This window comes from Bubalus bubalis, chromosome 8, assembly GCF_019923935.1.
Source record: "Bubalus bubalis isolate 160015118507 breed Murrah chromosome 8, NDDB_SH_1, whole genome shotgun sequence".
NCBI classification, from domain to species: Eukaryota; Metazoa; Chordata; class Mammalia; order Artiodactyla; family Bovidae; genus Bubalus; species Bubalus bubalis.
Window position 1 is genome coordinate 92,472,482 of NC_059164.1, and position 26,111 is coordinate 92,498,592.

General features: G+C 36.6%; 1 protein-coding gene across 3 annotated transcripts in view; it reads right to left on the reverse strand.

Moving 5' to 3' along the window:
- The window catches only part of TNPO3 (transportin 3), an 80,057-nt gene that overhangs the window by 29,935 nt on the left and 24,011 nt on the right, over positions 1-26,111 (reverse strand). For 2 of the 3 annotated variants that reach the window (XM_045166453.1, XM_045166454.1), the window contains 9 exons: positions 23,214-23,414; positions 22,157-22,230; positions 20,351-20,507; positions 10,372-10,515; positions 7,570-7,745; positions 6,694-6,832; positions 5,342-5,488; positions 2,984-3,091; positions 1,211-1,302 (listed from right to left, as the gene is read on the reverse strand). In XM_045166453.1, coding sequence (XP_045022388.1) covers positions 1,211-1,302; positions 2,984-3,091; positions 5,342-5,488; positions 6,694-6,832; positions 7,570-7,745; positions 10,372-10,515; positions 20,351-20,507; positions 22,157-22,230; positions 23,214-23,414 — 1,238 coding nt within the window. Of the gene's footprint in view, positions 1-1,210; positions 1,303-2,983; positions 3,092-5,341; positions 5,489-6,693; positions 6,833-7,569; positions 7,746-10,371; positions 10,516-16,767; positions 16,910-20,350; positions 20,508-22,156; positions 22,231-23,213; positions 23,415-26,111 lie in introns of those variants that run through there. The other variant, XM_045166455.1, reaches the window with a different exon arrangement.

Genomic DNA, 26,111 nt, shown 5'->3' on the forward strand with positions numbered 1-26,111 from the left:
CCCCATGGACTGCAGCCCACCAGGCTCCTCCGTCCATGGGATTTTCCATGCAAGAGTACTGGAGTGGGGTGCCACTGCCTTCTCCGAGCGCTTCTCCTGCTACCTGCTGCTAAGTCGCTTCACTCGTGTCCGACTCTGTGCGACCCCGTAGACGGCAGCCCACCAGGCTCCCCCATCTCTGGGATTCTCCAGGCAAGAACACTGGAGTGGGTTGCCATTTCCTTCTCCAATGCATGAAAGTGAAAAGTGAAAGTGAAGTCGTGCAGTCATGTCTGACTCTTTGCGACCCCATGGACTGCAGCCTACCAGGCTCATCTGTCCATGGGATTTTCAGAACTTCTTAATAGAGAAAAACAAACCAACTCTGATCTCCTTAAATATTTCCTTGATTAGAAAGTATATAAGATTTCATTGACTAGACCCTGAAAGCCAGCTAAGAAAGAAGCACTGTACATTTTATGAATACATGCCTTAACCATCTCTCCAACCAAAGCCCTGTACAGAGAGCTCAACTGCAGGTGTCTGATTACATACAATACAGGAAAATTTGAAAGATATCAGCATCAATTTATAAACTCAGAGAACAAAGTAAATTCTGTTTTTAAGGGTTCATGTTGAAATAATAAATAGGATTTCTTTGCTAAGCAAGAAGAAATCAAATTCTAATAATTTAAAAATTTCCAACAGCAGTAACAAAAATAATTCCCCTTTAGATTTTGCTATTCTTTTAAGAAATATGATAACTATGCTGTGCCTCTCTGAAACTTAAAAATGATTCTCCAAGACAGGAAAAAAGGAGAACAATATAATTAAATATTTGTAAGGATAACTTACCCAAGATCACAAAAGCAGGTGAGAGCCAAATTAGTGCCTATTCAAATGCTTTTAAGCAAGTGCCAACAATTTAACAGTCTAATAAATTTTTGATTATACCAACTTTCACAAGGGAGCCTGGGTTGGAAAAATAAATCAGCATTCTTTTCCTAGCATCAAGAACAAAAGAATTTTAACTATAGAAAATGTGGTTAAAACATGGATATCAGCAATGCATGCTACTCTGAACTAGTCTCTTAGAAGTCAGAAGACTAGACAGCATTATAGAAGAAAGAAGTTCTACAAGTTTCCAAACATATCCCACATGAGGAAAAATGGCGCAATTTTCCTTCCTCTGATATTAAGAGTTCCCAGCAAAAGACTTATAGACACTCACGGATCAACACTCTTTGCTATAGCAGCCATGATAAAGAGAACCGCTTCTGTCACCTCCCAGGGTGGGTTGCCTTCTTTCAGAGTAGAATATAACTAGAGAAGAAGAGGTGGATTATGGATCCATTAAAAGAAAAACAGAGTAGAGTTCCAAACAAAACAAAAAACCTGTTAGTTAAATTCAGCCCCTTGTTTCTAAATTTAATTATCTCTCAGAGCCAGGGGAGAATAGTATTTTCATTTTTCAAATCTTCACTAACTCTAAATCAACACTAGTTTAATATCTGAAACAAATCCATTTAGATTCCCAAGAGTACATCAAATTATCATCTGCCCCTACAAAATAGTATTATGGAAAAAACAAAACAAATTACATGAGTGTCTTTTCTTGGTTCTGGTAACCGATAAATACATTAACACACTTAAAAATGATGTAAAACCTCCGCATATGCATTGGCTTTGCGTTTATTATTTTGACTACCTGTCTGCATCAGCACTAGCAGTACAGATTAAATTCCTACAAAGTAGCTGTTCTGAAGCACCCATCACAATACCATGTCCAAGCAAGGGTGGGTGGGAGAGAGCACGCAGAATACTCAGAGCTGTCCTAGCATTGCCCAGGGTGTAGCCATCAGTGCAATGTGACTGGCTGTTAGTCTAGGTTTCTGAAATCAAATAACACACTGCTAGGTAAAATGAAATTAAACAATTCTCTTGTATGACTTCACAGAACCTTTAAATATACTATTTAGGTCATTTTCCAGTTTTAGTTGACAGAACTATATTTTTCCAGAAAAGAACATCTCATGAGACTGGTGTTCCACAGTACACATCTTGGACAAGACTCACAATTAATGTACATTTGTAAACTGAGGTCTGGAGAACAAGTAATTTGTTCAAAGTCACGGAGCCAGTGAGAAAAGAGTTGAAATCTGAGCACAGAGCATCTGCCTGTGATTTAGTGGGGATCTCACTTAAATCTGCTTTCTAAGAATCCCTACCCTTTGTGATTAGGTCAAGAAACACACTTTGCTTAATATAAAGAAATACAGTTACAATTATTTTAACACTTTCTAAATCAGATGATACCCCAAAATACACCAAATGCATGGGTTACCCATTTTCAAAATTAGGTCAGTTCAGTATGACTGATAAGCCATCAAAATCAGTATTTCAGGATTCAGCGCATGATCCAGCAATATGAAAACCACCTGATATTATGCTAATGTTAAGTGACATGGAATGGTGATGACTGTAACCTTATGACCTAAAATGTTACTCACTGATTATTAGGAAAGCCATAGGACATGATTCTTCTACTCTACTACAGTCATCTCTGGGATGAAACTGCAAAGGAATCTAACCATAACTGTGAATAAACGAAACGCCAAATAACTAAGATGGCCAGGAGTTGATATATAATTATTAAAAGCAGAAAAACTTATCTGTTTTTCCTGGCTAGGTCCAAATTCCCTTTAAGTATCTTGGGGGCTTTAAGGTTTATCTATGATCTTCCATTTCAACGGTACAAGTGGAACAGCTCTCACTAGCAAGAATATAGTGTAAAACAATAACTGAACTATTCACTGCAATTGGCTTGTAAGATACTAAATAAACATAGCTACTATATGCCAGGCAGTGTGCTAGGCACCTGCATATCTACTGTCCCATTTAGCCATCAAGATTGAAGAAAAAGATGGAACACTTAGAGAAGACACAGAAGTGAACACAATTAAAATGACTGGTAAAGCTGATGAGAATCTTCAAATGGGCTTACCTGAGCAAAACACTCCATAGATCCAATCAAGAAAATCAAGTCCTTCACCAGGTCTGACACCCGCATCCGAAACTCCCCAAAGTCATCAGTCTCCTCAGGAACCCCCTCCTGAAATTTCAAATCAGGTAACATTTGTTTTAAACCCACTAAGGCTTTCACTAACTTTTAAAAGAATAAAAAACCCATTAAGCAGTTCAGTCCCAATGAATAAAAAGATAAATTGCATAAATCACAAAGATATTTTACCACAGAAAGTATCCCAAACATTAAGATATGTCAAATCAATACAACCTATGCTCTACCTTTACTATGAGAAACATTTTTTGGCAGGTCCAAGCTACATCCTGCCTGTTGCTGGAAAAATCTGGAGTGGTGGAGGTGGAAAGTGTTCTAGAATATAAGTCTATCTATAATAGATAAAGTCTAGCTTTTTATTACTGAATAAGGCTCTGAAACTTCATGATTCAAGATCTACCAAAATCAACCATTACCACAACTAGACACACAACAGAATATTAGACTTTAAAAAGAATTTTATATAAGTGCACAGATACATAACACAGGTGTAATAAAATTAATGGTAGGAGTTAGGCAGCAGGTATACAGATATTCATTGTAAAATTATTTCACCATTGCTGTATATTTAAATTTTTTCATTAAAAATACAGAGATCATTCACATTTCATGCTTCTGAAGTTTTCCTTACTCTAATATCCTCCTTGTGAGTACACTAAGGTTTACTAATTATGAGATTAATTATGAGATTAACATAACTAATTATGTTATGGGTATGTATAAGAATCTTGGACCATGAGTTTCTGGGAAAAGCCCTTAGTATTACTGAGAATTGCTAATCTAATTCAACATTCTTGCTTTAAGATGAAAAAAATTAAAGTCAAGGAATGAGGAGGAAATAATGGTTGACTCGGATGAGATAATGAATTATGAAGCACGGCACACCTACAAATGTTTGGAATTACCTACAAGGGAAATGGTACCACAGAACTAGCAGAGAGAAGAAAGGGATCAAGCAAACACAGCCATTTAAACCAGAGTAGCCCTGTTTTTATTTACTTATCATGCTTCCAAGCACTATGGAATCCTGAGGACAGGACTCCTCAGTTTAAAAAAAAAAAAGTAGTGAAAACCACTGAACTAAATCATCACTAAAGTTCTGTGGAAATACAAAATACCATAACTCAGATGACAACATTAACATTAAGATATAGAGCACAGACAGTTTTCATGCCAGGTTTAATAGTAATAGGAAAAAAAAAAAAAAACCCACTCCAATTTATAGGCTGAAGGACAGAGATATTAAACTACCCAACCAAAATGATGAAATAAACACTATAAAATTTGAAATAACTAAGCAAAGAATGTGGTTGAAGCATTTTCCAATTAACCATTTTATAATATTTCTTGTATATTTTCTTCTAAGCAAATAGGTTATTTCTACATTTTAAACTATAAAATCAGCATAAGTAATATAAAGAAAAATTTGCACTTATGTGTTCAGGGGAGACTCATGTTATTTTCCATGTCCTCACACAAATATTTCATTTTTGTGTTTAGTTTTAATCCAACCACTTTTTTATATTTTATACTATTAAAAATACACAGCATAAAATTTTACATTTTCATTTTTTCATTTAGGATACCAATTATTGCTATCTCAAGTTATTATTTTTAAAATGTATTATTTTTTCTATAGTTTCTTTTGGTTTTATTTATTTTCATTTACTTTTTTGGCTGCATGGCACAGGAGATCCTGGCTCTCCAACCCGCACCCCCTGCATTGGAAGTGCAAAGTCTTAACCACTGGGCGGCCAGAGAAGTCAAGTAATTACTTTTAACTGCTGCATTATGATCCATCAAGTTGCTACATAATAATTTATGTAACTCTTCTATAATACTCTTTTGTGGGGAAGGCACACAGCACAGCTTGCAGGATCTTAGCTCCCTGACCAGGGATTGAACTTGGGCCCCACAGCAGTGAAAGCACCAAGTCCTAACCACTGGAATTTCCTAACCAAGGAACTTCCTCTTCTATACTCTTGTAAATGGATTTACCATATTTTACATTTATAGATAATGCCTTGTACATAACAATTTTTTCTTCAGCAGAATTATTTAAGGTGAATTCCCAGAAGAATTACCGACTCAGCAGGACTGATTTCTTTCTACATAGGCATAGCACTCTTCATTAAACTGGTATTGACTTCCTCAGTGTAAGCTAGAGTGACAGAAAACCTGCAGATTCCATTAGCTTTATTCTCTATCTTTTCAGTTCCTTTTCAAGTTAGCACTGAAAAGAAGAGGAAATCAAGACATGATTAAATAGAGAAGAAAACTTACATGATCTGGTTCCAACTGGCAGTGGCGAGCCAAGGCATGAAGCAGCCTTTGAATGTAAGCTTTGAAGATGCCATGAATAACTTCATCATTCGTTTTGTACAAATGCTCCCCTAGTCGGTACCAAAAATTAAAGGAAATTTCTACTACCTATCAACAGAAAGAGAAAACATGGTTTATTTGGACCAGAAAAGAAAGCAGTTTTATTATTACTAGGGCTAATAGGAAAGAAACACTTTAAACTAGTATGAGTGGAACCAGTTTAGCAGCCACCTTTTCTCTAGCAGATTATTATCTTCCCAAATTATCTTTCCATGTTAGACCCAAAACTCAACATTTAAGATGACTGGCTTTACATTCTCTGTCTAGGCCTGAGAAAATTTCTCCAGCAGTACACTGAATTTTAAATTTAGAGAAACATATACAGAAATCTCTTTAAAATTTAGTCTTTTTCCCTAAATTCTGAAATTATTTTTTTGAGATTAAAACACCTTTCAGCAGATAAACCTGCAAATATCTGTACAAACCACAGCTTATCTTATATGTGGCACTATTTAAAGGAGAGATTATTATTAAGTAGAACAATACTTCTGCCCAAAACTGTTTGAGTTTCAACAAAATCCAGATATTGTCATGAAAGTATGTCAAGCAAACACATATTATCTTCTATGTGATCACAGAAAAAACACTGAGACTCACAAGAACTACTGGGCCCCTCCCTTAGAGGGGCCCTACCATCCTTTTCCCATCAAAGATCCAAAATGAAGCTATTTAAATAGAGCTAACCAAGCTTGGGAGTTCTTCTCACTTCGTATACTATTAAGAGGAGATAAAGCCTTTTAAATAAATAGAGTTGTGTTTTTGTTTTTTCTCTTACTCTAATAAACTTAAAAGTGGCAACATGTCTTAAGAGATTTGGGGATGAAGAAGACTCTTTAAGTCCTTTGAATCCCATTCTCATTTCCATCCATAATTTGGAGAAAATTTTTGGATTTTAAAACTTGGAGGAACAGTTAATATTTGGTATATTTCTTAAGCTATAAAGCTCTAAATAATAACTACAGCTAGAGAGGGGGCCTCATTGGAAAAGTAATAAGCTTTGTTTCAAACAGGTTCCTTCATGCTATATATCAGTCAGCCCAGCTAAAACCAAGTAGGAAAACAGAAAAGAATCAAAGCAGAAGCTGACATATAATTTTTTTTTTAATTCACAGCAGAGTAAACTCTTCATGACATTAATTAAAAATAAAACTATAATTTCCCACAAATAAAAAGCTGGATAGGAGATAATAGAATGTAGACAATATACAACATACAATTGAAAAATAATGGTATTAGCATAGTGTAAACACTACCTCATATTGAGGGTGCCCTGCACAGATAAGAAGCAGTTCCAGAGTTCGTAGGTCCCCAAGGCCTTGGCCTGGCGTACAAACAATTTTTTCAAGAAAAGTTTCACAAAGTTCAGTGAAAATACGGCAGTAATTCAGAACTCTGTAAAGGAAAAAGGAATAAGAACACCAAGTCAGATATCTGTATATTATGTGCACATACTCACAGACACAGTTAATCAAATAAAGAAACAATCCTTGGCCTAAGAGACATGTAGTGATTATTTGCTATGGTGTAGCACAATCTCCTTAGCAAACATCGTTCCTTAAATCATATACTTTTAAACATATAAGCAAATGTAAGTCAGTTCAAATTCTCAATTATTAAAACATCTGAAGAAAATTCCCATTAAATCACACTTGATACTTCAAAGGTCATCCCTAATTCTTAAGAGCCTTATCCTCTGTAAGTGCTAAAATTTACTATTCTACATGATCACTACATCTCCCTCTGCATTTGATTTCCACTCCTGGTTCAGAGGTGAATAGCAGAGCATCTTGAGGATGCAATGTATATATTTACACAGGGGTCATGAAGAATGGAGGTTTTTATTTTTTTTAATCTAGCAAACTTAAGTGGCAGCATGTCTGAGAGATTTGGAGATGAAGAAGACTCTTTAAGTCTCTTCAATCTCATTCTCATTTCCTTCCATAATTTGGAGAAAATTTTTGGATGTTAAAACTTGAAGGTACAGTTAAGATTTGGTATGTATTTTAGCTGTAAACTCTAAAGAATAACTGAAGCTAGAGACAGGGCTTCAGTGGCAAAATATGAATGAAAAGAAGGTGACTTAAAAGAATCCCAGGCTGTATGGTCTCCTGCCCTTAATAATTACTCACTTATCTAAATCTTCACGTGCCACAGCCATATGATAGGCTGTCTCCAATGTCAGGACTCCTTGAAAAAGTTGCATGGCTAATGCCAAGTTGGTTTCCACATTCTCAATGGCATAGAGAGCTGAGCACACACAGTCTGAAGCAGCTTCGTGTAGGTTTGATGAGGTCTTATCCTGTTGCTGGGAGGTAGCAGGAATAGGGAAGTAAGATAATTAAGCTGTAATCCAATAGGATAGCAATTAAAGCCTGTTTCTGAACATGTACTTTATATACGCACAACAGCCTAATATTCATGGCCTTCAATGAGACAACATCCATCAATCTTCCTATTTCTGACTATTTGCCAAGCAAATCTGCCTTTTGGTACTTCAATCATGGATGGTCACATGACTTCTAAAATTCACGTTTTCTCCCATTTACTAGTCCCTCCTGGAATGCCTTGTGTTCCCTGCCCTATTTTCCATGGAAATCTTCTCCATCTTTTTTCTGATATTCAAGTACTATTTAAAGTGAAAAGGTTCAACAAGTAAGTATCAGCGACTCAAACCTAACACATTACTGTGATATTTCAGAATACTAAGGTTAAACAGAGGTTCTGAAAGCTTCTGGGGAAAAGAGAAGGTAAGGAGCAAAAATCAAGTTACTCATCTCATTAGTAATGATACCTGCCAGTATATAGGAAAACAAGGCCTTGGAAATTTTGAAGAATAAGAATATTGAATTTGGAACTCTATATCTAAGCTAAATCATTAATTAAGAATGAAATAAAAACATTTCTCAAGAATGCATGCAAAAACTCAGTATTTATTTCCCACAAAGCCTTCTGAGGAAAGTATCTGAGATGGGCCAAAAAAAAAAAAAAAAAAAAAGGTTAATCCAATCCATAGCAGGGTAAAGAAAAGTCCCAGGATGGCAAATGGACGCAACTGACACAAACTAGAGCACATCAGAAAGTTCAAGGGGGGAGGCCTCTAGGGGTTCTATTAAACAGTCCAGAGATTGGATACATTTAGTAAAGGCATACTGGTCATTTGTGAATAATAAAAAACAAGGACATTTAGAGTCTCCAAGGGGGTAAAAAGCTATAAAAGCAGGGTTGGAAAAGCACAAAGACACAAATTACACAAAGAATAACTAGGTTATTCTTTGAGTGGTGGTGAACTCAAAAATATTCATTGTACTACAATGTTTCAAAAGTTAAATAAATGTTGAAATTTACTCTTTTGTATGTATCAATTATTATTTTTAAAATATTTTTTAAAAACTATAAGAAAAAAAGCTATATAATAAGGTCCTGGCCTAAGCATTTGTTTAGTTGCTAAGTCATGTCCAACCCTTTTGGTGACCCTCATGAGACTATAGCCTGCCAGGGTCCTCTGTCCATGGGATTTCTCAGGTAGGTATACTGCACTGAGTTGCCATTTCCTTCTCCAGGGAACCTTCCCGACCCAGGGATCAAACTGACGTCTCCTACATGGCAAGCAGATCCTTTACAACTGAACCACCAGGGAGGCCCTAGCACAAAGCAAACTATTTAGTTTTATGTGGCATGACTGCAAACCACTGAAAGAATATAAGAATGAGAATATATTTGACCCTGACTCTAGAAACATTCTTAAGTAACAGAGGACTGGTCATGACACTGGATCAATAGAGAAAACAATAGCAATATATCTGGCACATTAGTTTGTTCTTTACCCCAATCTCAGTTCCCAAAAGTCATCACTGAAGTATGAAGTGTATTTTAGACTGTCCTCCATTCATATGTTATCATATTTATATACTCAAAAAAAAAAAAGTGGGACCTGAATTTTTTAATACTGACTACTCTTTCACACAACCTGGTGAGATGAAAATCAGAATTATTATCATTAAGGTATGGCATCAACAGACATGGAAACAAAGATAATGATTAGCAAAACAATTACTAGCATCTCAATTTTCCTGAATTTTAGCTTCTGATGCAAGAATGACAGCAAAAATACACTAAAAACATTATATATAATATCTAAAACGTCTCCTTGAAGAATCCATTTTCCTTTTCTTTCTTAAATCCAGTGATATCAATTAATATCATGCTAGCATCTTCTAAATAGTTTACCAGCATAGACCCAGTATGGAAATACAGAGTTTCCACCCTAATATGTGTTCATGGAAGGAAAACCATCAGGGAGAAAGAGACAAAGTCACACCCACCTCCAAAGACCAATTTAACATTTGTGCTTGAGATACTGCTGCTTCTTGTTCTAAAAACTAGTCTTATTCTAAGCACTCCCATCAACCAAGACAGAGGAATGTACTACTAGCCATTATTACTTTTAAAGTTTAAGAAAGAAATGTACCAGTATATAAAAAGACATGACTTTTAATCTCAAAAACCCAAAATTCATCTTATACATACCTTAATGTTTAACTATCTCAACTACGAATATAATATTCTGATCTGTAATTGTCTCAACCACCCAATGGTCATTATTAGAAACACACAACTTTATACTTTAAAAATAACGAAAAAGATGCCAATGGTACTTTTGTTACTTGAATTTTAATATGTAAATCAATGATTTACATATAAAACTGCTTTTCTCTTAAACCTAACTACATTATATTCTGAGCACTAAAAATAATATCTTAATGTGGTATTTGGCAACAAGGAAGGGACAGTGCTGCTTTCTTACCATACACTTCCTACTCACACTGCAAACATCCGAAAACACTCTTATATCCCATAAGGGCAGTTACTGTTTAAGTGACTATGTGCCAGAAATAAACAAAAGCCATTTCATAAATGAAGCCATTACTTACCAAAACCTCAAAAAGGAGTGCTAGTAACTTATTGTTAGCCATGAAGTTACTGTCCAAAACTCCTAAGTTAAACCAACTTCCCAAACAGCGAAAGACCTTCATAAGCATTTTCTCATCTGTTCCTGCTTTTTCTACACAAGTCATCTGAAAAGAAAAAAATAATTATAAAAATAATACCAATTTTTACATTTAAAACATTGTTAAAAATGAAATATTTTTACAATCCCTTTATAGATATGATACTGAGAAGGATAGCAATAACAGTTAAAAGTGCTTTTTACTTGCCAGACACTGTCTTGTTGCTCTTAAATCATTTAACCTCCACTAAAATTGTACAAGTATGTATATACTATTATTATCTTTATTATCTCCACTTTCTAACCTGAGAAGCTGAGCTACACAGAGGTAGAGACTGGTTCAAAGATACATATGTTTCAGAAACAACTATATTTCTTAGATTCCACTTCTGTATTAATATAATCTTATCAAGAGAATTGTCTTTAGCACTCATCATCTCAGGCCCTTCATGTTTCACAGCCTTGTCATGGCAAAGGGGTTTGCGTAAATCAATGAAACTGTAAGCCATGCTGTACAGCACCACTCAAGATGGACGGACAACTACTAATAGCTCCAGGAAGACTGAATTGGCTGGGCCAAAGCAAACACCCAGTTGTAGATGTGTCTGGTGAGGAAAGTAAAGTTCGATGCTATAAAGAACAATATAGCACAGGAACCTGGAACGTTAGGTCCATGAATCAAGGTAAACTGGACACTGACAAGCAGCAGATGGCAAGATTGAACATCGACATCTTAGAAATCAGTGAACTAAAAGGGACTCAAATGAGAGAATTTAATTCAGATGACCAGCATATCTATTACTGTGGACAAGAATCTGTTAGAAGAAATAGAGTAACCCTCATAGTCAACAAAGAGTCCAAAATGCAGTACCTGGGTGCAATCTTAAAAACAACAGTCCGATCTCAGTTTGTTTCCAAGGCAAATCATTCAACATCACAGTAATCCAAATCTATGCCCCAACCACTAATGCTGAAGAAGTTAACCAATTCGTTGAACACCTACAACATCTCCTAGCACACAAACACACACACACAAAGATGTCCTTTTCATCACAGGGGATTGCAATGCAAAAGGAAGAAGTCAAGAGATATCCAGAGTAACAGGCAAGTTTCTCCTTGGAGTACAAAATGAAACAGAACAAAGGCTAACAGTTTTATCAAGAGAATATGTTGGTTATAGAACACCCTTTTCCAACAACCCAAGAGATGACTCTACACATGGACATTACCAGATGGTCAATACTGAAATCAGATTGATTATGTTCTTTGCAGTCAAAGATGGAGACATTCTATACAGTCAGTAAAAACAATACCTAAAAAGCTGACTGTGGTTGAGATCATGAGCTCCTTATTGAAAAATTTAGGCTTAAACTGAAGTAAGTAGAGAAAACCACTAGGCCATTCAGGTATGACCTAAATCAAATCCCCTTATATTATACAGTGGAGGTGATGAATAGATTCAAGGGATTAGATTCGGTAGACAGAGTGCTTGAAGAACTATGGATGGAGGCGCATAACATTGTACAGGAGGCAGTGACCAAAACCACCCCAAAGAAAAAGAAATGCAAGAAGGTAAAGCAGTTGTCAGAGGAGGCTCTACAAATAGCTGAGGAAGAAGAGAAGCCAAAGGCAAGGGAGAAAGGGAAAGATATACCCAATTGAATGCAGAGTTCGAGAATAGCAAGGGGAGACAAGAAGGCCTTCTTAAATGAACAATGCAAAGAAATAGAAGAAAACAACAGAATGGGAAAGACTAGAGATTTCTTCAAGAAAATTAGAGATATCAAGGGAACATTTCATGTGTATTCATGGCAAGAATACACAGAAGAACTATACAAAAAAGGATTTAATGACCCAGATAACCATGATAGTGTGGTCACTCACCTAGAGCCAGATATCCTGGAATATAAAGTCATGTGGGCCTTGGGAAGGATTACAACAAACAAACCTAGTGGAGGTGATTGAATTCAAGCTGAGCTATTAAAAATCTTAAAAGATGATCCTGTTAAAAAAGTGTTGTATCAGAATGTCAGCAAATTTGGAAAACTCAGCAGTGGCCACAGAACTAGAGAAGGTCAGGTTTCATCTCAATCCCAAAGAAGGGCAATGCCAAAGAATGTTCAAACTACCGTACAATTGTGCTCATTTCACATGCTAGCAAGGTTATGTCAAAATCTTTCAAGACAGGCTTTGGCAGTACAGGAACCAAGAACTTCCAAATGTACAAGCTGGGTTTAGAAAAGGTAAATCAAACTGCCAACATCCACTGGATCATTGAGAAAGCAAGGGAGTTCCAGAAAAACATCTATTTCTGCTTTACAGACTGTGCTAAAGCCTTTGACTCTATGGATCACAATGAACTGTGGAAAACTGAAAGAGATGGGAGTTCCACTACATTACCTGTCTCCTGAGAAACGTGTATGTGGGTCAAGAAGCAACAGTTAGAACTGGACATTGAACAACTGACTGGTTCAAAATTGGGAAAGGAGTATGACAAGGCTGTATATTGTCACACTGTTTATTTAACTTATATGCAGAGTACATCATTTGAAATGCTGGGCTGGATGAGTCACAAGCTGGAATCAAGATTGCCAGGAGAAATATCAACAACCCCAGATATGCAGATGATACCACTCTAATGGCAGAAAGTGAAGAGGAACTAAATGGCCTCTTAATGAGGATGAAACAGGAGAGTGAAAAAGCTGCCTTGAAATTCAACATTCAAAACACTAAGATCATGGCATCTGGTCCCATCACTTCATGGCAAACCTAAGGGGATAAAGTGGAAGCAGTGACAGATTTTATTTTCTTGGGCTCCAGAATCACTGCAGATGGTGACTACCACCAGGAAATTAAAAGACGCTTGCTCCTTGGAAGGAAAGCTATGACAAACCTAGATAGTGTATTAAAAAAGCAGAGACATCACTTTGCCAACAACAGTGCATGTACAGTCAAAGCTATGGTTTTTCCGGTAGTCATGTACGGATGTGAAAGTTGGATCATAAAGAAGGCTGAGTGTCAAAGAACTGATGCTTTCGAATTGTGCTGGAAAAGACTCTCAAGTGTCCCTTGGACTGCAAGATCAAACCAGTCAATCCTAAAGGAAATTAACCCTGAATATTCACTGGAAGAACTGAAGCTGAAGCTCCAATACTTTGGCCACCTGATGTGAAGAGCTGACTCACTGGAAAAGACCCTGATGCTGGGAAAGGTTGAGGCTAAAAGAGAAAGGGGCAGCAGAGGATGAGATAGGTTAGACAGCATCACTGACTCAATGGACATGAATTTGAGCAAACTCCAGGAAAGAGGGGAGGACAGAGGAGCCTGGTGTGCTCTAGTCCATGGGTTTGCAAAGAGTCAGACAGGATGACTGAATAAGAACAAATAATAACTGATCTTGAATTAACAAAATGGAGAATAAATGAAGGGAGAAAAATATTAGAGTCCAGGCTCAGTTCAAGAGCAAGAAGAATAATATTTTTTTAAATTTAAAGTTGAATACAATATTTAGGAATAAGTCCATTTGAATGGACCACAAAGTGTAATACTGACAAGATAAAAAGATAGAATAAAAACATTAAAGAGAAAATGGGGGAACTAAATGAAAAAAGTTCTAAGAAGTCTTTAGTATCTTCTATCACAGCCAAGTACATATTTTTCTTGGTAATTGTGGACTAATTTAATCCTCTAAGTTCTAAAACAAGACAAAAGACACGAGAGACTTATAGACCTTATTAAGTCCCACAAGGTATATCAATATTTTTCAGATACCATGATGATATCACCTGTCATCAATTATGATGAAGTGCTAAATCAAGTCCAAGTAGCTAAATGCACTTGATCATCATGGCAGTAATAATAACTATAAGGACTATCACGGCTGCTGAATTTTTTTTAGTCATTTGAGTGCTTACAAAATTACAAGCTTGGGTCTGTTAACCCAGCTCAAGTCACAGTCTGAGAACTAGCAACATGACTAGCATTCCAGCTCTAAATAGAAGCTCTTATAATATTGCTCAAACTCATATACAAAATTTAATTGTGTGGCTTGCTGAATTACAAACAACAGTTGAATTTACAGTCCTACCAAGTTTCTCATGTCAAAGTTCTGAAATTGACTGGTAAACAGCAGACTTCTGAAGTTTGGAATGGGGACATCCAGTTGGACCCTAATGAAACTGGTAATCCAAGTCACTCTGAGTCTCCCTTACCAATAGAAGTAGCCTCTGCCTTCCAGTGTCTGACACAAGCCTTCCTCAGCTTCAAAGCCCTGTAATAACCCCATCTGAGACAGAGGCCTTGAAAGAAGATGCCCAATCTCTTCAACACCGTCCACAAACATCCCCAATAATACTCATAAACTAGGGTCAAATCTCAGAATGTTCTAGGGGAATAGGAGGAAACAACTTATACACCAATACAACTGTGAAGCTTCACTTAAATGTGTCTAAAGAAACCTAGGAAACACGCAGAAAGGTGTTAGACTGAGGAAGGCTGGACTACAATACTAGATTGAGCCAAACATTGACACAAGTATACTTCCTTGAGAGTATTCATTTAGTGAGTGTATGGAGTCTCTGGGAAGTACCAATAGGAACATCATAGTGCAAATATCTAGAATTTTGGAACAAATCTATGCACTCTTCTACAGGTAACTATCTGTCTTTTGAAAATCAGCTTCTGGCTTACTATAAGACCTGGGCAGGCCTATCCATAGGACATCAGGTGATTATGTGGCCTGACCTTCCCACCATGAACTAAGTATTGACTGAACTACCTAGCCTTAAGATTGGGCATGCATAACAAGAGACTTGTCATCAGATGAAAATGATATAAAGAGGTTGAGTACAGGAAGATTTGGAAGCTACAAAAATGTTACATGAGTATAGATGGCTCAGATTCTCTGACACCACTTATTCTTACATTGATTCATCCCCTTCAATCCATGCCTGTGGCCTCCTGGGATGTTCCTTACAACTGGATAACTGAAGAAAACATTCAAGCCTGGATTACAGATTGATCTGCATATGCTGGTACCACCTGAAGGCAGACAGCTACAGGATTACAGGCCCACTCCGGGGCCACAGTGAAGGCCAATGCTGAAGGAAAACCCTCCTAGTGGCCATAACTTCAAGCAGTATGTATAGTTGTCCACCATATCTGCAGTGAGATGACCAGAAATTTGGATCGCCACTTATTCATGGACCCTTGTCAATCATTTGGATAGATGATCAGGGATTTGGCAGAAACAAGATTGGAAGATTGGTGACAAGCAAGTCTGAGAAAGAGGTATATGAATGACATATAAATGGGCACAGATTTCTGCCTGATGTGAATACCCACTAGAGCATCACTATAGTGGAATTTCCCAATGATAGATAGACAAAATGACAAACTCTAACAATGTCAGCCTCTTTCCCTAGCCATCCAGTGCTTGCTCAATAGGCTCATAAACAAAGTGGCCAGAGCAGTAGGGATGGAGGCTAAACATATATTAACATGGATTTCCACTTTACCAAGGCTCAACAGGTAAACAATACTGATGAGTGTCTGTCAACAGCAGAGACGAACACTGAGTCCCCAGTGGCACCAATTGCCACAGGGACCAGGTTCACTGATTATATTGGTTTCTATCATGGAGGAAGCAGAGATTTGTTCTCATAGGAATAGGCACAAATTCTGGATATAGAACCGTCTTCCCTGCTTATAATGCTTCTGTCAACATTATCATTCATAGACTCAAAGAATACCACATCTAACCATGATGGTATCATAGCAAATCAAGAAACTCGTATCAGAGTAAAGGAAGTACAGTAATGGGCAACTCTGAGCTCTATTAGTTTGGAGATCTGGGTCCCAAAGAAAGTATGTTTCCAACAGGAAACTCAAAAATAATTCCAGTGAATTGGAACATAAGAATACCACCTGGACAATGGGAGCTTCTTATGCCACTGAACCAACAGGAAAAGGAGTTACTTTACAGACTAGAGTGACGAATCACAATTACCAGTGAAACACTGTATTGCTTCTATATAATCAAAGCAAGGAGTTCTAGGTCTGGAACCCAGAGGATTTTCTAGGGAGTCTCTTTGTTACTTCCAAGCCCAAAAGGTTAATGGAAAACTATAGAAACAACAATCCACAAGGCAGGATGATTGAGGGCTCAGACTTTTTGGGAATGAAGTCTTGGGTAAATTCACAGAGTAAAGAATCCCAAGCAGCTAAGTTTCTGGTCAGGGCAGGTGTCTTAGTCCATTCAGGCTGCTATTCACAGAATAATACAGAACAGGTGGCTTATAAACAATAGAAACTTTCTTACAGTTCTGGAGACTGGAAGTCCAAGATCAAGGTACCAGTCTCTGCTGAGGACCTGCTCCTTGTTTCATACACAATTGTCTTTTTACTGTGTCTTCACATGGCATAAACGGGAAGGGAGCTGTCTGGGGTCTCTTTTATATGGGCACTAATCCCATTCATGAGGGCTCCACTGTCATGACCTAATCACCTCCGAAAGGCCACATCTCCAATACCATCACCTTGGAGATTCGTTTTCAACATATGAATTTCGAGGCAGGGGCACACACAAATATTCAACCTATAGCAGCAGAGAAAACATGAAATGAGTTGTGGAAGAAAAAAGCCATATATACCAATTACAGCCTTGTAATCAATGTAAGTGAGGACTGTAGCAGTTCCATATTTTCTATCTGCTTGTTACACCACTGCACTGGTGTTTAAATATGTATAAAAGAGCACCTATGGGAGCTAAGTTAAAAGGCAAGACTGTGGCCAGCTGCAGAACTATTGCCTCTCAGCTCCAAATTCACCCTTTTAGAACTACTCTGTGAAAATGGATCTGGGCCCTTTAAATATTTTTGTCCTGTGCCAGCTGGTACTAACTTTTTGTCAGAAGGTCACTAGAGAGAAAGTGCAGAAGGAAAAGGGTTTTGCTTCCTGATTCTAGTGTGCTCACTAAGCAGCCTTCTAAAGAACATGCAGCTTCTTCAGCCCCAGACTCATAGTTTCTCTGGTGTCCAGCTCTTGCAGTATATTGGCCAGCACTTTCTCCAGCACCAACTCTCATCCTTACCAACAGTTTTTCAGCAAACTGCTCCTGGCCCCTAAGGAATGTACATTCTTCTTTAGCAACAGATTGAGTGCACTTAGCTTCTCCAGTGCCTACAGTACACAGTGGCCAGTAGCCTCCTCTGGCATTCCCACACCCAGCTGATTCTGTTGCAGAGTGCCTCTGGTGAGATACCTTCCCTAACAACGTTCTTGGCCTGCCTAGAGAGCAGATTTTTAGCAAGTTTGAGAGGAGAGATTTTCAGTGGCATGCAGCACCACGGTGACTTCTTTACCATGACCAAACCATCACCAACAGGGTTTGAATCTCAGTCCTGGGAGAGGGGTGAACTCTTCCTTCCTTAGAAACTCTATCTTAGCCTTGACCTTAATGACTGCTCCTTGTATCTGTTTTATTTCTATACTCTTTAGAGCTCTCTTTACCTTTTATTAGACAATCCCTTGTTACTACAGATACCTATTATAGTTAAACATTCTTTATATTGAATAGTCCCAATAAATTAATAGGTGGTTTCTCTCTCCTGACTGGACCCAAACTGATACTAAAAGAAACCAAGGGTTCTAGATCTGGGGCAAAGCAGTAACTAGATGATTACTAGTTACCTTTTTCTGTGAGGAAATAAAGATGTGCTCCAGTGGCCAAAGTTGTAACATTTAAAGTATCAAAAGGATAACTTAAGCAAAGACCCTGAATCAATGAAACTCATGGGCCCATAATACACCATAAAGAGAAAGTCAAGGGGAAAAAGTAACATTTAAGTAATCTTAAAAACAAAATCCTTATACAGAAAACAGAATAATTAAAAATTAAAGATTCATCCTGCCTTTCTAGTGGGAACTTAGAAGAATGTTAATATACATGTAGAAAGAAAGAATTAGCAAAACTTTATTTTGCAAACCACGATGAAATTATTAAGGCAAGGATTATAAACTTAGAATTTAACATTCATACAAACTGCATTATATTGTAAGGGGAGAAACAAACTTTATAAATGGAAGAATCAAACTGTCATCATTCTAATCTAGTCAATCCTAGCACAGCATCACTAACCAAAGTGATGCTTTTAGAAGGTCAACCAAAACGTATATCTTCTGATAAATTGCAGCACGAAATATCTAAGTTGTTTTCTAGCTAAAAATATTTAACCTTTTAAAACTAACCTATCAAAGTCTTTCAGTCTTTCTTACCAGGTTCCTGGGAAAGAATTAAGTCCTGCAGAAAATGATTTGAGTGTCTATTTTCTCAATCATCCTGTGAATGGTATATAGGAGAAACTGTAGATACCTTAGGGCATTTAAGGCTTAATTCTCTTGAGGAATTCCTACTGAGTAGAGCTGCTTTAGATGTAACTTCCAATTAGAGGAATTATAGAGAACAGAAAAACAAACTAAATGACACAAAGACAATCCAGGAAGTAAGAAGATGCTTTATAAAACAACTAGTCCAGTCTCAACAAATCAGTGTCATTTTGAAAAAAGGAAGAAGAGGGACTGTGATCATAACAACTTGATACAAGGCATGGTTCTAGACTAGTTACTGATATGAAAAAATGCTACAAATAATATGTTAGGACCAACTCAGGAAATGTGAATATGGTCTAGGTATTTATTAGATGATACAAAAATTTACTGAAATGGAAAGATGAAGCTGGAGGACTGGAAAAGCAGGCTCCAGAAGGGTGGGTGAAGCATATTCTCATTTGGATTTTCAAAATCTGTATACATGTTCACAGAGGATACATACTAAAGGATTAACAGCGTGATAGATGGTTTGAATGTAACTTGATTATCTATATTTTCTAACTTTCTATTACACGATTTCTTTAAAATAAATGGTTAATTGAAAACACATTTAACTTAAAAAAGTAATTTTCCAATGAACTTCTAATGAACACAATTTTAAACAAAACTTTGTTTTTCAAATGAAAAGTTCTATGATGCTGAAGTACTGAAATACATTCCTGAAAAATAATCTACTATAACCACACTGTCGAGAAATTGACCTGGACACAAAACCTAAAAATGGTATATGGGCTAAATAATCAATTTAATACCATTTATTAGTTCAGGAATCAGCAAAATTTTTCCACAGAAGGGCCAGATAGTAAATATTTTAGGCTTTGCAGACCATATGGTCTGTGTGAAAACTACTCAATTCTGCTGTGTTAGCCCAAAATTATGGCCACAGACAACATGTAACTGAACGGGCATGACTGTGTCCCAGTAAAACTTCATCTACAAACAGCCCATGGACCGTAACTTTACCTACCCTGGTTGAGGACATTAAAATTTCTACCTAATCAAAAAGGATGCAAGCACATTTAACTATTTTTTATTAAAGAACAGTATATTCTATAATTATGACATTATTCAAAGGTCAAATAAAGTCCTGTACCACCACCCTATCAAAAACTCTCAATTTATCCCTTAGAGAGGATCCTTTCCTTAAGTAAATTTATATGCAGTTCCTGGAGCACAGTCCTTACTCAAGAGCCTACAGATGGTAGCAGGAAGGAGGAGAACAAGGGATATGTAATCAGAAGACCTGAGTTCAAATTCTGAATTAGCAGTTGTGTAATTCTAAAACCTGTTTCTCATTCATAAAATGGAGACAATACCACCCTGACAGCATTACTTAGAAGCTCAAAAAGTATAGTTTCTGAAGTACTTCTTAACTGTAAAGTGTTATATAAAAGCCATAGTATTATCATTGCCAAATTTTGCTAAGAAAGCTATTTTACAATAGTGCTACTGAATTACAAAATAACCACCAAAGCTTTTTGCACATAGGCAGCAACTCAGTATTTCAAACATACCAATAGAGATACTACTGTACTAGAATAGAAGGCCAAATCTTCTATAATTTCTGTACGCCGATTAGCTCCAATTCGTAAGGAACGACTATGTACTTCTTCAGGTAACACTGTAAGGATCTCCAGCAGAAAAGGCAGAGAAGTTACATCATTGCTATATCTAGGTAAGAAAAGAGGAGAGCTATAAGTTATTTAGAGCCCAAAAATACACAATCACATAAGATTAAAAACAGCCATCAGAATAACCCATGACAACAAAGTAGAATTCTCACTATAGTTAAAGGGGAGAAAACCCGACACACTCTTTTGGAAGGACATCTAGAAATCAAACTTTCAACTTGCAAAATAATTTATGACCCAGCAATTCCACTTTCAGAAATTTATCTTTCAGAAAAATCTCACACACACATGGAGATGTATATGCACAAGTATTTTTTTTTAATAATAGCAAAAATGCTGGGAAAATGTAAAGGTCCCTCATATTAGGATAAAAAAGGTTACAGATATCATACAATGGAGAATATATAGACATTATAATGAGTATCTATGTCATAACATAAGATGTCCACAATTAAGTGAAAAAAGTATATGAAACATATTAATACATATAACTGAAGAAAATACATGTTTATGCATATTAATACACATATACATCTCTTTATTTTAAAATGCTTAAAGGGAAGTCTAGAGGGCTGTACAGTCAGTCACTAATAGTGGTTACTTATAAAATATATGAATAGGAAGAGACAAAAATATTTGCTTTTTACTTTGAAAGCTTCCATACTGCTAGAATTTTTTCAAGGAGCATGCATAATATTATCAATAAAAAGTTTCTTAAAACAAAAAATAAACTATCTACATAAAGGTTTTAATGACACACTATACTGCTGCTGCTGCTGCTAAGTCATTTCAGTCACGTCCGACTCTGTGCGACTCCATAGACAGCAGCCCGCTAGGCTCCTTCGTCCCTGGGGTTCTCCAGGCAAGAACACTGGAGTGGGTTGCCATTTCCTTCTCCATTGCATGAAAGTGAAAAGTGAAAGTGAAGTCGTTCAGTCGTGTCCGACTCTTAGCAACCCCATGGACTGCATGGGATTTTCCAGGCAAGAGTACTGGAGTGGGGTGCCATTGCCTTCTACAAACGACACACTATAGTTGGTAGTAAAAAGGACATCCACTTTGTTTAAAAATAATTTTCTAACCAAATGCCAAAATGCAAACAAATATCAAGATTATCTTGCCAAGATCATGAGGAAATGCTTTATTCAAAGCAGCAAGCTCCATATATCTAAAAATAATACTGTCCTTTTTATAGACATGAAATGAATCCCAATTAGTAAGAATAAACATTCTGACTATATCTTTATAAAGACCATTGATATGACAGTTAGTGGGAGTGATCCACAAGACAACAAAGGTTTTTTGTTGTAGTTAATTCAAGAAGAGTGTGGGTGGGTGTGGCGGGGGGGTGTGTGTGTGTGTGTGTAAACTATATGAGTCTTTAACGTTCCACATGACATACTTCTGGAGTATTTAAATTTTAAATCATTTTCTTAAACTGTAACAAAGGTTAATAATAAATAATTCTATGCCAAAAGTTTGGGCATGCTCAGTCCCTTCAGTCATGTCTGACTTTTTGCAACCCCATGGACTATAGCCCACCAGTTCCTTTGTCCAGGGGATTATCCTGGCAAGAATACTGGAAAGTTGGGGGAAATAATCCAAATGTCCAGCTTTTGCTAACAAATTTCTCTATATAGGTTAATGGTAATTCCAAATGCCAGCATATAGTCAAAACAAGCTACTTACTTTTCCACCAATGTCTGTACACATCCCTTCCAGGAAGGCATCTGTAGGGCAAGGTCTGCTATTGCTAAGGCCAGCTGAGTAAAAAGAGAGATTAAATAAATGAATAGACAGGTGAACAGAAATAGAGTAACCAACAATATTAACTGGAAAGCAAAGAAACTAAATTTCTTCCAAACAATATGACAACTTAGACTGTGATACCACTCTTCTTCTCACACAGCTATGTATCATGTAAATTCTTCTGGGCTAACTACAAATTGCTGGGATTTAAAATTTAGCCTTTAAAAATGAAAAACCAAATTAAAACATAACAAAAAGAAGTCAGAAAGAACAGACTGTAGATTTTCCTCAGACTATATCAATACTTACTTTTATTTAGCAATACCACAGAACTTCATGGACTTATAAAATATACTTTGTCAAAAACCCAAAGCTACTGACAGTTAGCCCTTTGACTCACTCAGTAATAGAGTGCCATATCCCTTCTCCTTTCATTTCTTATCTTGAAGTCTTATGCAAAAGCCTCCTTTCTCTTCAAGAGCATTTCTATGCCAGGCAGAGAACACATGTGAGTATGTATTCACTGAAGTGTCATCCACTTTTCCTTTGTAATGTATTTCCCTATCTAAGGTGGAAAGGCCAGATGCTCTAGTTTACCATTTCATTCATGAGACTTTTTAATAGCTAATCAGTCCAGAAAGGATTTTTTAAAAAGGCAACTATGTAGACCTCTGACCCAGGACAGTACTTTATTATCTACAAAGTAATAAGAGTGTGTGTGTATGTGCGCACACACACATAACGTGACTGTGAAAACCTAAACACCTCCCTCAATTTTGTTATTTAAGTTAGTCTGATATCAAATGACTTCTAAGATAAATACAAAGATTTAAATTTTTCACATTAAATTTTTCACATTCTATTCACTTCTAAGAATACAGCAATGAGTCTTTAAAAAGTTAACATCAATTCTCATGGCCCAGCATTGCTAATCAAAATTAACCTGATAAATCCAAATAGCCTTACAAATTTTCCTAATGAGAAGCATAGGATTTACCTGTGTTACAATAACAGGTGACAAGTCTTTCAAGTTCTGGATATGAGTTAGTAATGAGTCCCGTAAAGAGGCATGAGAGTCTGTGGGGAGCTCATAAAATGAGGTCTGAATCTTCATTTTCATGGTCTGTGCAGCAAAATAGCATGATTCTACATCTTGCCGGATCTGTAACAACTGGTCTGAAATCTCCCATGCATGAACCTAAAAGTGACAAAAAAAAAAGTCATAAAAACTACTTTTCTAAACAACCTTAATGCCATGCAACCTCAATACACACACAAACTTATTTAGACTAAAGTATAATGAAAGAAAAAATCTGAAAGATAAATTACCAACCAATTCAGTCAAAACTTTAAACTACTGCATATTTTTATAGGCTGAGCTCAACAAAAGTACTACCTAAAATCTTCTGATTCTAGGAAGGCATGAAAGTTATCAATTGAAGAAAGAGATCTAAGCCTTGCTGATTAGAATTATTAATTGTGTAGAGGGGGAGAGTATAAAGAAAAATGTCTCAAAGTTTCTGATAAAACTAAAATGTCTTTGTATAGCTCCCAATGCTAATCCATAAGTTGGATATTTCTTCTCTTATCCATTTAAAGTAAGCTTTTGTTCACTCTGAGAATTGTATTTGGACGCTATCTTAATATATCCATAAATAGGAGAATACATTGGTATTTCATATTTAAATAGGGAAATGGCAACCCACTCCAGTACTCTTGCCTGGAAAATTCCATGGACAGAGGAGCCTTGTAGGCTACAGTCCATGGGGTTGCAAAGAGTCGGACACGACTGAGCGACCTCACTCTCTCACATTTCAATATTTAGTTGCTGACTAAAACAGCAAAAAAACTATCTCACATACTTACTTTTCTTATGTTTTTATATCTGCCAAAGTGCTATATATGTTCCTAAAATCATTTTCACAGGAGCATCTATGGAAATAATAAATAGAATGAATGAAAGCACAGAATTTGGTCTCTGTAAATTTGGTCTCTTTTTTACAAGTTATAAAAACTTGTAAGACTTAAAAAAGTTTTATTTTGAAAGATACTCTGGGAACAAACTCATTCAGTATAAAGTAGGCAACTAATTAACAACTGATAAACTACACCAAACTGCCTCTTCATGCTGCTAAATCACTTCAGTCGTGTCCGACTCCGTGCGACCCCATAGATGGCAGCCCATCAGGCTCCACCGTCCCTGGGATTCTCCAGGCAAGAACACTGGAGTGGGTTGCCATTTCCTTCTCCAATGCGTGAAAGTGAAAGTGAAGTCGCTCAGTCGTGTATGACTCTTAGTGACCTCATGGACTGCAGCCTACCAGGCTCCTCCGCCCATGGGATTTTCCAGGCAAGAGTAGGGGAGTGGGGTGCCATTGCCTTCTCCGGCCTCTTCATGGGAGCAGGCTAAAATGGGCTGGTAATAACAGACTGAAAAATTTTTTCAATCTCAATTCAATAACAGAGCCAACTACAGAGAGAGATCACATAGATTTATCTACTTAATTTCTTACGAAGACAGCACTTCACAAGTAATACACAATGATTCTTCAAGATCTTTCCAAAGATAATTGGAAAGTCAAAGAAATGGCCTATATAAGTTCCCAAGGTAAACTGAAAAGAGACTCTAAAACTCACAATGTTTAATGACATAAAACTTAGCTTTAATCAAGTAATAAGTTGATAAAAACCAAGCTGAAACATTAACTTCCTTCTTGATACAATGTATTTATTAATTTTTTGTACTTTTTATCCCTACCATGTCATAAAAAATCTTCTAAGCCACATAGTTTTTAGCCATTCATTATCAAACCAATAACCTAAGCGTATCTATGATTTAATATGCCATCAAAATATATCTTGCTCAAATTGATATTTTAAAAAATAGCCAATAGCAAGCCTTAGAATAACCATAAGTGCCCTAATGAAAACAAGAGCAATTAAAGACCAAAACCAAAACACTATAGACATTTACAACAAAACTAGGTATTATCTAGTTATCTCCAAGAACCCCAAAACATAAGTGGATGGGGACATGCCAGTGACATCTGTAAGACCTGTTTCAACCTTAGTAAAAACAGAAGCAGAGAGAAACAACAAGGTATCTAATGGATCTAAGAGGAGAGAACATCAAAAGTGTCAACAGGCAGTCACTAGAAAACAGAGAAACCATCTGAAGACTGCAGCTGAAAACAGAAAGGTTTTGCCCAATCCAAAAGCAAGTGAGTAAAACAGGCCTACGTAAGAGGCTAGATGGAACCATCTAGCCTCTATCAATTCTTGAAACTGAAGTCAGGGCAAGGCCCCAAATGAGGAGAAACTGCTGTGAAAAGAATATCATACAGAACAAGTACAACAGAGACAAAAGGGAAAAAAGAAGGGAACAAAGCCAGGAAATCTTAGAAATCAAACCAACATATCTGTAAATACTATCTGAAAACAACAGAAAAGGAAGCTCTATGAAGTTGGAAATACTACTCCCTTAGCTATGCCTCCTTCTAAAAGGTAAAAAAAAAAAAAAAAAAAAAAAACTAATTTCACAAAAAAGAAACCGCTGAGTTCAAATGCCATATATATAGCAATGGGGGGTGAGGGTGGGGCGGGGACGACAATGAGCAGAACAGCATCACTACAAGGAAAGTAGGCCAGAAAAATATTTTAAAAACTAAAGGACATAGGTGCCAACCGAAAAAGCTCTCAATGGCCTAAACTACAAAACCTGGGAGTAACAAATTATGATACTATTGGATAATTCAAAAATAAAACAAAATCCATGAGTACATACTGATGTGAGTAACAACTAAATAAACGAGGAGAGGTTATTTGCAGGATATTAGACATCTTTTTTTTTTAACATTAGAATGCTAGTTAATAAAAGGAAAGGAGGGGAATAGAA